Here is a 13,753-nt window from a genome sequence, read left to right on the forward strand (position 1 = left end):
CCTCCTTAGCTGAGGAGCCGCCGCTGGGTTGACCCCATCGATTGGTCCTGATGTTAGCAGTGAAATCACTATTGTGGTGTAGGGGAAAGTGTAAAAAATGAGGTGAAGTGTCTACCAAAGTATGAGCCACTTTGATGAATAAATTATGATGTGCACTGGCCAGACTCGAATTCAGAAATAAACAGTGACCTGTAGAATATGTAGACCCCGGTGGTGAAAGGAAGGGGGGGTAAAGCACCACCCATAAAGCAGAGGCTCTGGCATCTATCAAGCAATCTGTCCAGCCAATATGGGACACTATGATTGGCAGTTTAACCAGCAAATGAGAGCAAGAGTTACAGAGTGACCAGCAATTATGAGGAAGATGAACAACAGTTATATAATGACCGGTAAGAGGGAAGGCAAAGTTCCAAGCACTTATGAGGCAGATCACTATCAAGCATGATATAAGCTACTATGAAAAATGAAGCAGGCATTATGGATAGTTAACAGACTTTTGACAATTGGTGCTGAAGGGTGTAAATCTTTTCTTAACCCCACCCCAAGCGTGTTACTATTTGGTTGTAACAGTGTGCAGCAGACATGGAAAAAGGAAAAAACAAGAAGAAATAATAATTTTTCTCATTGTTACGCCTGCTCTGGGGAGGCAGAAGGTTTTGGCGCTTCCCCGGGTTTACGTGATTAAGTAAGTCTGGAGCAGCCTCAAACCATGGATGTTGCATGTTAAAACCCACCCCAAACCCATGGAACGCCTCCTTGATGCACAGTAAGGCAAGACAGCGACTTGCCCTGCTTTGTCTTACTCCATATGTATGAGGCCATGCAAAGTCACGCGGAGTGGCTTTGCGTCGCCTCATAGATATGATTGAGAGGCTTGCGCCACTGGAGCCAGGGCCGGACTGGCCGTAGCGGGCACCGGGCAATCCCCCGGTGCGCCGCACGGGTGGGGGCCGGTTTTGGGCAAATCGGCCCTGTAACAAAATCTGCAGAAAACCGGCCCAGGCAAAGAGCTCGGGGGGGGGGGGGGGGGGGGGGGGGGCGAGCACTTTGCCAGGGCCGGTTTTGGTTCCCAGTCCGGCCCTGGCTGGAGCGTCAAAAAAGGGAAGCTCCAGGGACGCAAGCCTCTCATAAACTAGCCCCTGAGTGTTTTATCCGAGATTCACACTCATGACCGCCTGAGCTATCATGCAAGCATCTTATTTGTAAAGTACATGTCTGATTCAACGTAAGTGCACAAACTTTACACAACAGTTGCATAGAGCATGCACACATAGATTTGGACTTCGATATGAAAGTTTATGTAGAGCGGAGTGGCCAGGAAAATACAGTGCAACTTAGTTCCCCACCCGCAAAATATTGATTGTCTTACAAGCATTTCCAACTCTTAACTACGCTATTTATGAAAACTCAAGTAGATCAGGTGTAAGTGATGTTTGAATTCTGTAAGTGCGTAGCTCTGTTCATTTTAGGCTGTGTAATTGAAGTTGTGTTCCACATCGTAAAATATAGGTTTGGAAAAACACAGTAAGAAATAGTAAAACCATTCTTCTAGCCCTATTACTTCCTGATGGTCTCACTGCATATATTATATACATGTAAGAGACGCAAAATATGTGTCTTCGACGTTTCTGAAGAGCATGCAGCAATGAACGCGCATTGTAACCCGTGTCACTAGTGCATGCATTACAAGGGAATGCATGTGAGCACCGAAAGGTGACGCGCTATACACATGTGAAGGCATACGTCGTCCATGGCGTAATCCGGAGGTCGAAGTGGACGGGATCTATTGGGAACGACATTCCCAAACTTTTAATTCCATAAAAGCAGTCCCTATACTTTTTGGTACAAACTGCTGTACGGCTAACACGACCTTGAGTTAGTTGCATTCAAGATCACAGCTCCCATACTTTTTTGTGCTCTTCAGCCGCGTGCAGGGCACGTGAATATGGCTTGTGGAAAAGCATTGGACATATATACGGAAGGACTCAAAGGCGAGAGGTACCCTCAGCCCCCACGAAGGTGAAAAGTGGCAGAGCTGAGGGGGCTTCTAGAAACAACTGCAGCGGCCATGTTTTCTCCACTCCTGTGGAATGCAGCTGAACTGCACCTAACGGCAGCCTATCTATCAATGTTCTTGTAGCGCCCCGTGATTGATGAGGTGTTGATGGCAAAGCGTGATCGGTTATTTTTGCAGCTGTGACTATATCGGAGTGGCGCGCGGGTCTCTACTGTACGACACTGCTGTCGGCATGCTGCTTCCGGTGCAGTGGGGGCGAGCGTCAGAATGTGCCCTGGGACAAGCAACCTTGGGACAAGAGCCCTGTTGCGGAATCATTTTAGTCTGCTAAAGCCACCAAATGGATACCTATTTCACACCAATCAGGCTAACCTTTGACCCTTCTCTTCTAAATGCCAGGGATATTTCCCTCATTGTCAATTACATTGATTTTCCGGCTCTTACATGGTTTTTGCGATACTCATCGCCGACTGATGGCTTTCTCTGATGCGTAGGATCCACACAGACATTTTTTGCAATTTTGTTTTGGCTGTCATTCGTTTTTCTTTGCTGATTATGTTTGGCTGGTATGTAATGTAATGTTTTCCCACGACCTGGCCAGATGTAATGCTCTCACTATATGACGAGTGCCTTTGTGAGTCCTTGGCACAGAACCGTCACAAGTGGAGGGCAGCTCGGCTCCCAGCTGAGGCACGTTTATTTGCGGGCCCCCCTCTCCTGTTTTTAACGATAGAACAAAAACCCTGACCGGTTCCTTCTTAATGCAGCTAATGCAGCAACACCCCGAGATGGCACCAAATACTGTTTTTAGGTCTCGCTGAGCCCCAGCGCTTGCGCTGGCTTGGAGAGACATTTTGTATTTGGGATTTTTAAAGTGCTGCCTGTGGCGTAAAGCTTGAGTGCACGCGAGCGTGCACGCGCACAGCCGCCAATCGCTGCTGCGCGCGCACCACTCGCGTTCTTGCCACACAGCGCGTCCCGTCCTAGCGATCGCGATCACTTTCGCTTTGATCGCGATCGCTATTACTTTCGCTTTCACGGCCAATGCTTGTTGTGTATTTTATTGTTTTCTCTTCCCCTTTCTCCCTTTTTCTTCGCACTGCTTCAGTGCACGTTTCATCCATGCTTTCTCCCTCCCGGTTACACGTTCTTCACGGGAGTCGCCCTCACCCCCCCATGCCCCGCCCTCTTGTGATTTATCGGTTCCTGGAGGCCGCCGTATAGATTGAAAGGCCTAGGACGGCTGATTAATGTTTGTTTTCCTGTACAGCTCCTGCCCTGGCCACCTCACCACCTCAGGACATGTTTTGTACGTCACTAAAAAAAGGACTGTGAGTAAGGGCTGCCAGCCCAGCCAGCCAGTTGAGACACCACAGACCACGCTCTTTAAAGTCTCCGACTCTCTCACTGCGTTCAGCCTCGGGGTTTCCTTCAAAATGGTGTCAATTCAGAGCGCTAGAAAACCGCCCCCTCTGAGTTGTGCCGTTATCTTTCCTTTTATGCTCTTCCCCCCGGCCCCGCAAACGAAAATCGCTCTGATGTTGAGCACGTTTGATTAAGTCATCGTTTTATTTTTTTACTCAGACCAGTAATGTAGGAGGTGTGTGATATTTTCTTGTTTCCGAAAAGACCCTCCGCGCCATCGCCGCTTTGCTTCGCATTTTTAAAAAAATGTATTTTAATTTTACCTAACCGTTTCCTTACACTGTCCATATCGCGCTCTCCCGCCGTCTGTGACTTGCTCCCTTCTTTGTACACTGTAACCAGTACGTACATCTCTGCCCTGCTATTATTTTTATAAACTTTCTTCTAACGCTGGCACATACAACATACATGCCATTTTCATGCGCCCCCCATATATCTAATGTATTCTTTTTTTTTCTTCCCTTCAGTCCTCCATTTCCGCCCTGCTTTCTTATTAGCAACATGCATGTGTGTGGAATACATTTTTTATTTTTTTAAATAAAGTATCCCCTTCCGTCAACCTTTCACAGATTTGGCGGGACACTGCTTTCTTTTGGTGCACAATGAGCATATTTTAAGAACAGGCACACCCTCGCTCACGCCGCAAATAACCACCTGTTAAGACAGGGCTTCTAATTGTTAATAGTAGCCTGGAAGGGGCAGGGCTCTGCGCCCAGCATGATGTAGAGGTCCCCACCCAACAAACGTTTTAATTACTTTGGAAGCCCCCGTGAATCTAATGGACAGCCTGACCCTGTCACTGCTGTAAGGGGTTTCGATACTCCCAGCCCTGTGGGCTAATTCGAGCACAGGCCTCGCTCTTTAAGCCCGTTCGGGCAACTAGCCCCACTGCAGTGAACGTCTCCCCACTACTTTTTATATTTTTTCCTAATGTAACAAATGTAGTTTGATTTATTTTGTATTCTTATTTTTTAACAAAGTGATGTATTCAAATCTTCCTGTCCTTCTGGCTTTGTTCGACATGTTTTTGTGCCTGATGAGGTCTGTGCCTTATTTTTGTGGCGTTTCAAGTATGTCAATTTCTCTACAAAATGGAAAGCAGTTTCCCTCCAACTCTTCCCAGCTTCTCGGGGTTGTCCATGGCAGGGACGGCCTTGCCTCTCCGCCCCTCCGCCCCTCCTTCAACTCCTCATGGAAGGGTGCTCTGGTCTGTGTGTGGACCCCCTCCGCCCGAGGCAGAGTGGTCCACACCCATCTGCCTGTCCCTCAGTCCAACTGTCAGACAGGACCGCAGTGTCCACCAGCCCTCTAAGGCAGGGTGATATATCTGTTTTTATATGAATTTGTGTTTCTAGAGTTCCAGCCTAGTTGAGAAGCAACTGTAACATGCTTGGGCAGAGAAGGTACGTGACTGTGTTCATCAAGCATAGATTTACATATTTTAATTACAGTGCACTTCTCACAAGTACAGTTTTAATCACAAAGAAACGATGTTATTGTTCCAAGAATCGCAAAATGTGAATCAAGTTACGGGACTAAAACCCAGGTAACCTGATTCCCAGGTTCATTAGAATTACGCAGCAGAGAGGTTCCAAATTATGCACCATGGTTAACTAAATTATGCGTCAGGAAAAGGCACATTATGCTGTGTAATGTGGCACAATTTGTGGTAGCATTACTTCATTATTCTGTCATTTTTATAACACTGTTTAAACACTGTCTCGTCAAAGGTTCCACCTCATCCGTACAGGTATAACAACCACACAGAGCAAGCAATTAACAACAGAAAGCTGGCCAGTCAACCTTTGCAGAGTGCTTTCGACTTCCCAGCAACACACATTGCCATATATTTAGTACCTTTTGATCCGTTTGAGCTAGATACGTTTTTATTAAAAAAAATAACTGCAAATAGTGTGGCAAAAGCGGCAAATCCATAATTATGTGGAAAATGTCTCGATTCCAGTGGCCCTGTTGATACCAAAGCCACTCTCTTCTAGTTTCTCAATAAAAGGGCCCATATAAAGAAGGAATTTCCACTCTGTCTCTCTGTGTAGGACAGAGGGCTCCCTCCTTCCATGGGTTAGGGGTACCAACGAAAGACAAGCATTGGCATAGCCAATAGATCTCGCTTTTGGGACCTTATAAGTGTTTAACTATGCAACAGTTGCATAACTAAATACTTATAAGGTCCCAAAAGCGAGACCTATTGGCTATGCCAATGCTTGTTTTTCTTCTCTTGCCGGACCGATTAGTTGTCCTTGTAATTACGACCAGCTCATTGGTTCAGAAACCAAAAATTGTGGCACCTGACATCACTGAACTTTTATCAGGACTGTCTGGGCAGCAACAACACAGCGCTGGAGGCAATGTGCATCACACTTTAATGCTGCATAATAAACTCTAGAAAATGGATCGCAGTGAGGACTGAAATGCAGCAACATCTGTACTGATACCAAATCAATAATCAGACATCAGCATCGTAGCCTGCAGGGGTACATCTATCATTAGTGCAGCAGACACATTGCTACAGCACCCCAGGGACACCAGAGGACCACCGCCCACAGCTATGGATGCCTTTTCTATCACAGCAGGGGGTGGGAGCCATGTGTCTTGCTTGCTGGTGGCCCAGGGCACCCTCTCCACGTCACTGTGGACAAGTGGAGATGCACTCAGAGGGACAGGAGCCGACTCCTTCATCAAATAACTGCTTTAGGAGCAAGTATGTGTGGCGCAAAAGTAAATGGTGTTTACTTGGGTAGGACTGTTGGTGGCTGCCCTGAAAAGAAAACAATATATTTCCTATGGAAGGACGGCTGTGCAGCTCTGCTTTAATCAGCAGGTTAATCCGTGTGAGTAGTAGTTATCAATTACACACGTGATCAAAAGGGATCTGTAAGAGCCAGGAAGTACTGATCCCTAAAGGAATTATCATACACACAGAAGTGCAACCGGCTCAGTCAATAAGGAGCAAGAATAAAGGAGAGGGCGTCCTATGGAGACCTACGGGGGAGAGATTCCCTCAGAACAAGAACCCTCACTCACCGTTGGGTGACATGCTTCATCATTTGGGTTCCCTCCTCACACCGAAGTGTGGGCTAAGACTCCCCAGGGGAGAAGCTGAGGTGTTTTATCTCTGAAGATGAGTGTAGAGACGCCGTAAATGAAGGGCGGAGTGCAAAGGGGTGTCAAGGGTGTGATTTAAAAATGTCTGTCTGGGTCCACTGAAACTTTATTTGGTGGTCACAGAAACATAGATAAATCGAGAGACGGGTAGGGATTCAATAGATAAGCCCTGCTGTGTTTAGGTCAACGTGTTTCTGCCACCAGGCATTCGTCAGGAGCTAAATAACCAGTCACTCTGCAAAAAGGTGATAAAAGGGAACAATGAAAGAAACAGGGTATACAAGTCACCTCTGGAGCTGTGTGGCTCGAAGTTCAGCGTCCCTCCTCTGTTCAGAGGGAAACGTGAAACTTTTGTGCCTATAAGTCACGTACACTCTCCATGCTCATGGATCATCTCGTGGTACCCAGCTCATGCAGCCGTGGGCGTCCCTCCATGAGATGGCAGGAGATTTTTGACAGAGCCGGTTGTACTTCTGTGTATGAGTTGTAGTTATGCCACACCAGTTCATAAATGTGCTCCGTGCACTATGCCCGCACACCTGTGAGCTCTCACTTAAGTGCATAGTGTAACTCTCACAGCCCTTATCTGATGTAATGGCGTGATTTAATATTACAACTTCTGATGGGTGGGCTTTTAATCGATTGCACTATTCCCCCTGTGCTCTTCAGATTTCAGTTGAGAAAGAAAGCCTGTGCTCTTGGGTTCCTTTGCACATATGTAGGCTACGCGAGATCTATGCAAACGCTGCCTTTTCCACAGGAAGCAAAGCACATTGTCCATTTCTCCTTTCCCAAATATTACAAATGTCTCCTAATGGGACCACCAAAGGTAGTGTAATGTATAGTCCAACATGTCAATGAGCCTTCAAGGAAGAGGATGTTTAATCGTGGAATTAGAGATTTAAAGGCACAGGGCACGTTTGGGAAGCGGGGAGGTCACCACTAAGGCATAGCTCACAGAATAACTCCCATCTGTGCTGGACCAGATGTGTGCCGGCAACACGTGCCAGCATTTATGCGGCTTAAACTTTGCAGAGTTTGATATGGTGGATTTATTCAGCTGATACTGTTTCATTTAAGCATTTCTCTCTTGGCTTAACCCTCATTTCAAAGGGACTGAGTTCTCCAAAGAGGCAGGGAAATGGAATCATATGTTTAAAATAAACACGCAGGGAATGCTAGATGCGCTGCGATGGCTCCGCACAAGGGTTGGGGGCACGTGTCGCATGCCTACCTTCAGCTTGATTCAAACCACACAATGATCACACGTGCTCATCTGGTTCAGATGTTCCTGAAACCTCTTCATGCTTTAAGACTTTTGTGCTTGCTCTAGTTATTGAGGTGTGTACTTTGTTTGGAATCTTTTAGAGTAATTTGGGAGCATTTACATTTGTTGTTACCATTTTACTTTGCACTTGATCAAGACCATACATTCCATGTAGGCTACTGCAGATGGGATCTTGAAATATCTGGTGTTGGTGAGGGCGGCAGATGAGGACATAGACTCACATTGACAAAATGGAGGTGTGATAATGGGTTGGTCAAAATCTCTAAGGCAGATTCTTCTAAAATGATTGCTATTGACCCGAACAGCCCACTATAGCTGGCATTTTGAATCCGCTGATCCTTATTACAAGTACTCCTTCACAGCTTCTGAGTTCATGTTTTCCCACATATTGGAGGAGATACGATTTCGAAGTTCGGTTTTCAACAGTGGATCTGAGCCGGAGTGTTCAAATGGGTTATTATTGTTATGTTTTCTTCCCCTTTACTTCTGCCAAGTTCTTTTTGTGTCACTCCTCTAGCCCACCTCTACAAGGTGTCACCTAAAGATGCTAACCATGTTGTCATCACTTTGCAAGTTAATTTATGTTTCGGATGAAAATGAGGTTTGAAGATAGTATCCGACAGATCATTTACAGAATCCATTGAAGAGGAGGAACTATCATTAGTCACACTATAAATGTATACCAAAAAGTCAATTTCTTCAATGAAAGGCTTCCAATAAATAATTTACTGATGACTGGTTATTGAAAATATTGAAGGATGCAATAAAGAAATGTCTGTTCTATGATTCATTCTATAATATCATTGGATACTAAGACTATTTACATATCATTATGGCTGAAACAATGAGTAGAACACGCTCTTCGGAGCCACGAAACTCCTGTTGGCCAATAACAAAATAACATTGAGAATCATCAGTACAACATACTGCATACCTCTATATAAATAGGTGACGAGCAAAGGTTATGTAGATGCCTTCATTATTATCAACTTTCTGTAGGTATAAAATAATTTATAGAGTTTGTAGAGACTGGCGAGTTTAAAAGACTGAATCCATTGTGCATCAACTGTGGCCTTCGGTTAATGCAATGCTTCTAAAGAAAAATCAAAATAATGCTTTATAAAATCTAAGTTTATCTTTTAAACAACTGAAAGTTAGGTGCAGAATACTAATGTGCTTTGAGTCGAATTCAAAAGATTTTGCCATAAGTAAGTGTTACTTGCGTGCCCAAACCTGTACCATTACTTTAGAATGGTTAAATGAAAATGTTGTTTTGTGATTGTGTTGTCAAGCTATCATTAAGCTTTGTTTTTGATACTTAGGTCTGCTTCATAATCATTTTGTGTAATTTACACTTGTGCTAATTAAAATAAGGTGCAATTTTTATGTGGTTGCATTCATAAACAGAATATATGCTAGCACATTCCTATCTGTATGTGCGCAGCTTAGATTGGGCATACCGGAAGTGTAGTCCTCTGGGCGTGTCATACACAGAAGCTGGAGCGTCCTTCCTTCCTAAATGGATGGTCCAGGTTCCGCATTCTCTCTGTGCTCTAGCCCTTTGTATGGGTTTTGAACTGATGTAGGATTCACAGTATTTAATATACCATTTAATATATCAGAGCAAGTCATCTCCAAAATGTCTGTAGTGTGATGGGGAGACCTTTTACAGTGGGTGTGGGCAGTGCGTAATTTGGACTAGTGTTTCCCAGTGGGGGGCACTGCCACTCATTTTTGGGCACCAGTACTTATTTTTCATTTTCAGACATTTCCCAAAAGCAAAAGAGGGAAAAACAAACAAATGTGAAAGATGGATGAAGAAAGGCGAAAAAAGTCACCAAAGGAGAAAGCAGAAACCTGCAAGAGTGAGATCAAGGGGCAGAGTGTGTCTGGCAGTGGATTAAAGTAGGCTGAGGTGGATTCAGTACTGCGCAGCCTGGTTATTCAGCATGCTGACATTTAATAGCGCCTCCTGCTGGCTTCTAAGCAGCGCTTTGGGTACAGTCACTCAACATTTTAGAAATTAAGCACTAGGTGTGGGGGTGTATATTATTCTATTGATTTTGGAGTAAGTGGTAACAAAGAAACCTAAATCACCTGTGAGTACAAATTTCCCTCACTGCACTGTGGGCCCTCTTGAATAATGCAGAATTACAGACAAACCAATAGGCAAAATATTTATTGGGCTAAGATTAGTCATTGCAAAGAGGGATATTGTCCAAAGAGGGAGCACCAAATACAGCTGAGTGGAGGGCAGGTCTTGAGTGCAACAAGATATTAAGGTCTTTTTATAAGGATCAAGGGTGTACACATAAGCACGACCCGATAAAGGTGAGCTAGCAAGAATACTATAGACTGAGCCCTTTGAAGCTGTCATTGATCAGTGTCTCCTGTCGATCAAAATGATTTAATCATGTGTTGTGCCACATAATCTATTTGATCACCTCAAAATCGAGTCATGCCTGGTAGATTCCTCCTCCTGTATACGTTTTATTGTTTTTATGTTCCATAAGAAATGCAAATAAAGATTATTGTGAACATTTTCATGCTGTCTGAGAAATAAAATAAAGAAATCTCTGCAAACAAGTGTTCATAAATAGCACAACATGTACATTGCTGTACAGAATTTGATTCACAACCCTATATTAAGGTTTGCGACTCAATCCTTTTTATTTTCCTGGATGGACCTCTAAAGTCTCTCTGAAGAAATGGCCTGGGGCCAAATCTCAATGAGTTTATTATGAATCAGTGTGATTTAAGCTTGTAGTTTTTATGGCTTACTCTTAAATTCCAGGTTTGCCCGTGGAGAAGTGCTAGGTTTACTCATAGGGGCTCATTACGATGTCGGGCGGAATTGCCTCTGCCCGACACTGTCTCGGACTCGGGACCGACCGACACACGGTTGTCGGTTCTGACTGCCGATTACAATGCGACCGAACACTGTTCAGCCGGAGTCCTATTGTTCCCTATGGGAGCTTGTGTGCTACCCAACAACCGGCCATAACACAGGCTCCTAAGGGGAAATGGGGTGTGTGCAGAAAACCCTGCACTTTGTCACAGGCACCCGATGGTGCCTGCCACACAGTGCAGGATTTTTCATGGGGTCCCTTAGGTATCCCTTCGGCCAGCAATCATAGGCCACGGAGGCTAATGGGTCCTGCTAGGGGCCCCCAAAGTCACTTTCCGACAGCCTTCCTGTGTCAGACAGGCTGACAGCGGCAATGCTGTCTATAGGGGGTTACGGTGCGGTTCCGACCGACTTGAATACTCCGCGAGTCAGTCGGAACCGAGTCGGAATGACCGTGCGGATTACGTTCCAACCGCAAACATCGTAATCGGGCGGTCGGACTGTAAACCGACCGAGTCGGTCGGAAGGGCTCCGACGAGGTCAGGGAGATTCTGACTGTCAGGGATAGGCTTTCTGCCCGAGATCGTAATGAGCCCCATAGTGTACTTGTGGCTTATGGCTGCAATTCAGAATTTGTGGTGCATACCTGGCTAACTCTTAAAGTGTCATGATATTTAGGTCTCGCCTGACCCAGCGCATGCGCTGGTCTGGCGAGACTTTTTGTTGAGGGTTCCAGAAAGTGCTACCATGGCCAGCTTAGAGCTACAGTGCATGTGCGCAAGCACGCGCGCCGCGCTTGATCGTGATCACTTTCGCGGCCGCATGGCCGCTTTGATGTTCTCCATGAGCCAATGCTTGTTTTTTTGTGTTTATTTCTTCTATGTAGTAATGGTGGCACCCGTGCTTTAGCTTAAACATCTTAGGCTAAAGTTGGGTGCTGAGATTGCTTCAAAAGTAAAGAAATAGACAATTCTTTACTTTTGAAGCAATCTCGGCACCCGACTTTAGCTTAAGACGTTTAAGCTAAAGCACGGGTGCCGCCATTACTACAGAGCAGTAATAAACAGAAACAAGCATTGGCATAGCCAATAGGTCTCGCTTTTGGGACCTTATAAGTATTTAGTTATGCAACTGTTGCATGGCTAAACACTTATAAGCTCCCAAAAGCGAGACCTATTGGCTATGCCAATGCTTGTTTAATTCTGGAGTAAGGCAGGAGTATTATAAGCGTGATTAACAGCAAAGGTTTTGTGAACCAGGCATCTGCCTAGAGCGCATTGGTAAAGGCAGGGACCTGCGGAATTGAGGAATGCTTTTGTTACAGTCTCTCACCCCTCAACCCAACCATGTGGTTCTTGGAATTACATTATTTTAGAGAGAGTAGGGCTGCAGGAGGCAGAACGGCACTAACACTGCCAACCTGACCTTCATGCTTCATCTGTGAATCAGGGCCTGAATGAAGAAACGTGGATATGCATGTTTGCAATGCACAAAATGCATACTACCAATATACATGCCACCTTTTCTGATATTCTCCTTTCATTATCTAGCCCTCAGGTAGATAGATTTTCGTAGGAATTAATCATATATATTCTACTTCATGTATGTGTTAATGCAAAGCAAAGGAAATACATACCTTAGCACATGCATGCTTGTGCAGCTTAAGGAAATAATACACAAGCCATAAAAATAACAGTATTGTCCAATTTAATTAAAATGCATAAACCTATTTACTTCAAACTAATGGACCTGCCAGATACTGCTTGTGGAAATCTATGCCATCATTCACTACTTCCTGAGTACAAAGCACAATTTTCAAATTTGTATATATTTATTTTCCCTTTAGATAATTATTATGTATCATTCACCTAAACATATACACAAAGGTTTTATATTTTACTATGTTTCATATTTCATTCTTAAGTAATATGCGATTGTTTTCAATAAAAAGATTGCTTTTTCATTTGGGTATTTTTTGGGAGCTTCAGTTATGGCAACATTGTTTTTTTTTCTTTTCAGAAAAACTTTACAACTCCAATGGCCGTGAGTTGAGGCGAGCGCTGTTTTCATTAAAGCAAATTTTTCAGGTAAGTTGGAAGAAAGTAGATTTTTTTTCTCATAATGTGGTGGTGCACGTGCTTATTGTTAATGACATCAGTGCAATGTAATCCTTTTAGCAGCATTTTATGCAAGGTCAGGTGAATTAATAAAGGAAAAATATTTTTTTCCTTCTTGTAGATTCATGGATTTAAAAAGATCACGAGAGGTTACTGTTCATTTGTGGAGGGATTTTAGCATAAAAGATGAGCTTCTAACTAACTATAATTTAATAATATAGTTCAAGACATTCAAGCTTCTCTCCCCATTCACAGGCAAAATAATACCTTTTTAATGAAGTAATGTCTTCTTGAATATTTCAATTGTTAGTAATGCAACTTTTTGTTTGGGCCCGTTCTTGAACAATGAAACTAAACTTTCTTGCTAATGTAAACTTTCATTTTAAAATATTATGTAAATTGTTAATTTCTGACAGACCTACATCAAGCAAAACTAGTGATGCCTCTGCAGCACCCGTTGGCACATAATTTGTACCCTACTTATGCAACCTATTCCTTATGCATTTAAATTTATAGTTAGATAGACACTATACTTAGCACTCTACCTCTCATGCCTGTGAACTGGGCCCTTTCGTTTGTATCCGTATTTCTATAGTTATGTGTTCAACAGGAGGGCGCGATGTCTTTTAGCAGGGTGGCAGATGCTAAATTAACATGAATTCTTCCAGTGCACCTGTATACCCTATTAGAGTTTCCAATAGGGTATACAGGTGCACTGCAAAAATGTAACATTTCTACCTGAGGTGATGAACTGTGTTATTTTATAAACTAAATACTTTAAGAGGCTCCAATTACGTTGAATATGTAATCTTTTTATTCATGACTGGCATATGCATAACTGTAGAACATAAGGTGCACGGTTCACTACAGTAAACAATTGCCCGACCATGCCTTTAGTTGTGAAACATTATTTTATTTATTATATTGTATGAAAC

At 43.8% G+C, this 13,753-nt stretch overlaps 1 protein-coding gene across 10 annotated transcripts in view; it reads left to right on the forward strand.

Annotated features, from left to right (window-relative positions):
• The window catches only part of FHOD3 (formin homology 2 domain containing 3), a 1,229,746-nt gene that overhangs the window by 544,887 nt on the left and 671,106 nt on the right, over nt 1–13,753 (forward strand). For all 10 annotated transcript variants that reach the window (XM_085606822.1, XM_085606824.1, XM_085606823.1 and 7 more), the window contains exon 4: nt 12,721–12,788. In XM_085606822.1, the coding sequence (XP_085462948.1) occupies nt 12,721–12,788 (68 nt within the window). The remainder of the gene's footprint in view (nt 1–12,720; nt 12,789–13,753) is intronic.

The sequence above is a fragment of the Triturus cristatus genome, chromosome 5_2, assembly GCF_964204655.1.
Source record: "Triturus cristatus chromosome 5_2, aTriCri1.1, whole genome shotgun sequence".
Lineage (NCBI taxonomy): Eukaryota > Metazoa > Chordata > Amphibia > Caudata > Salamandridae > Triturus > Triturus cristatus.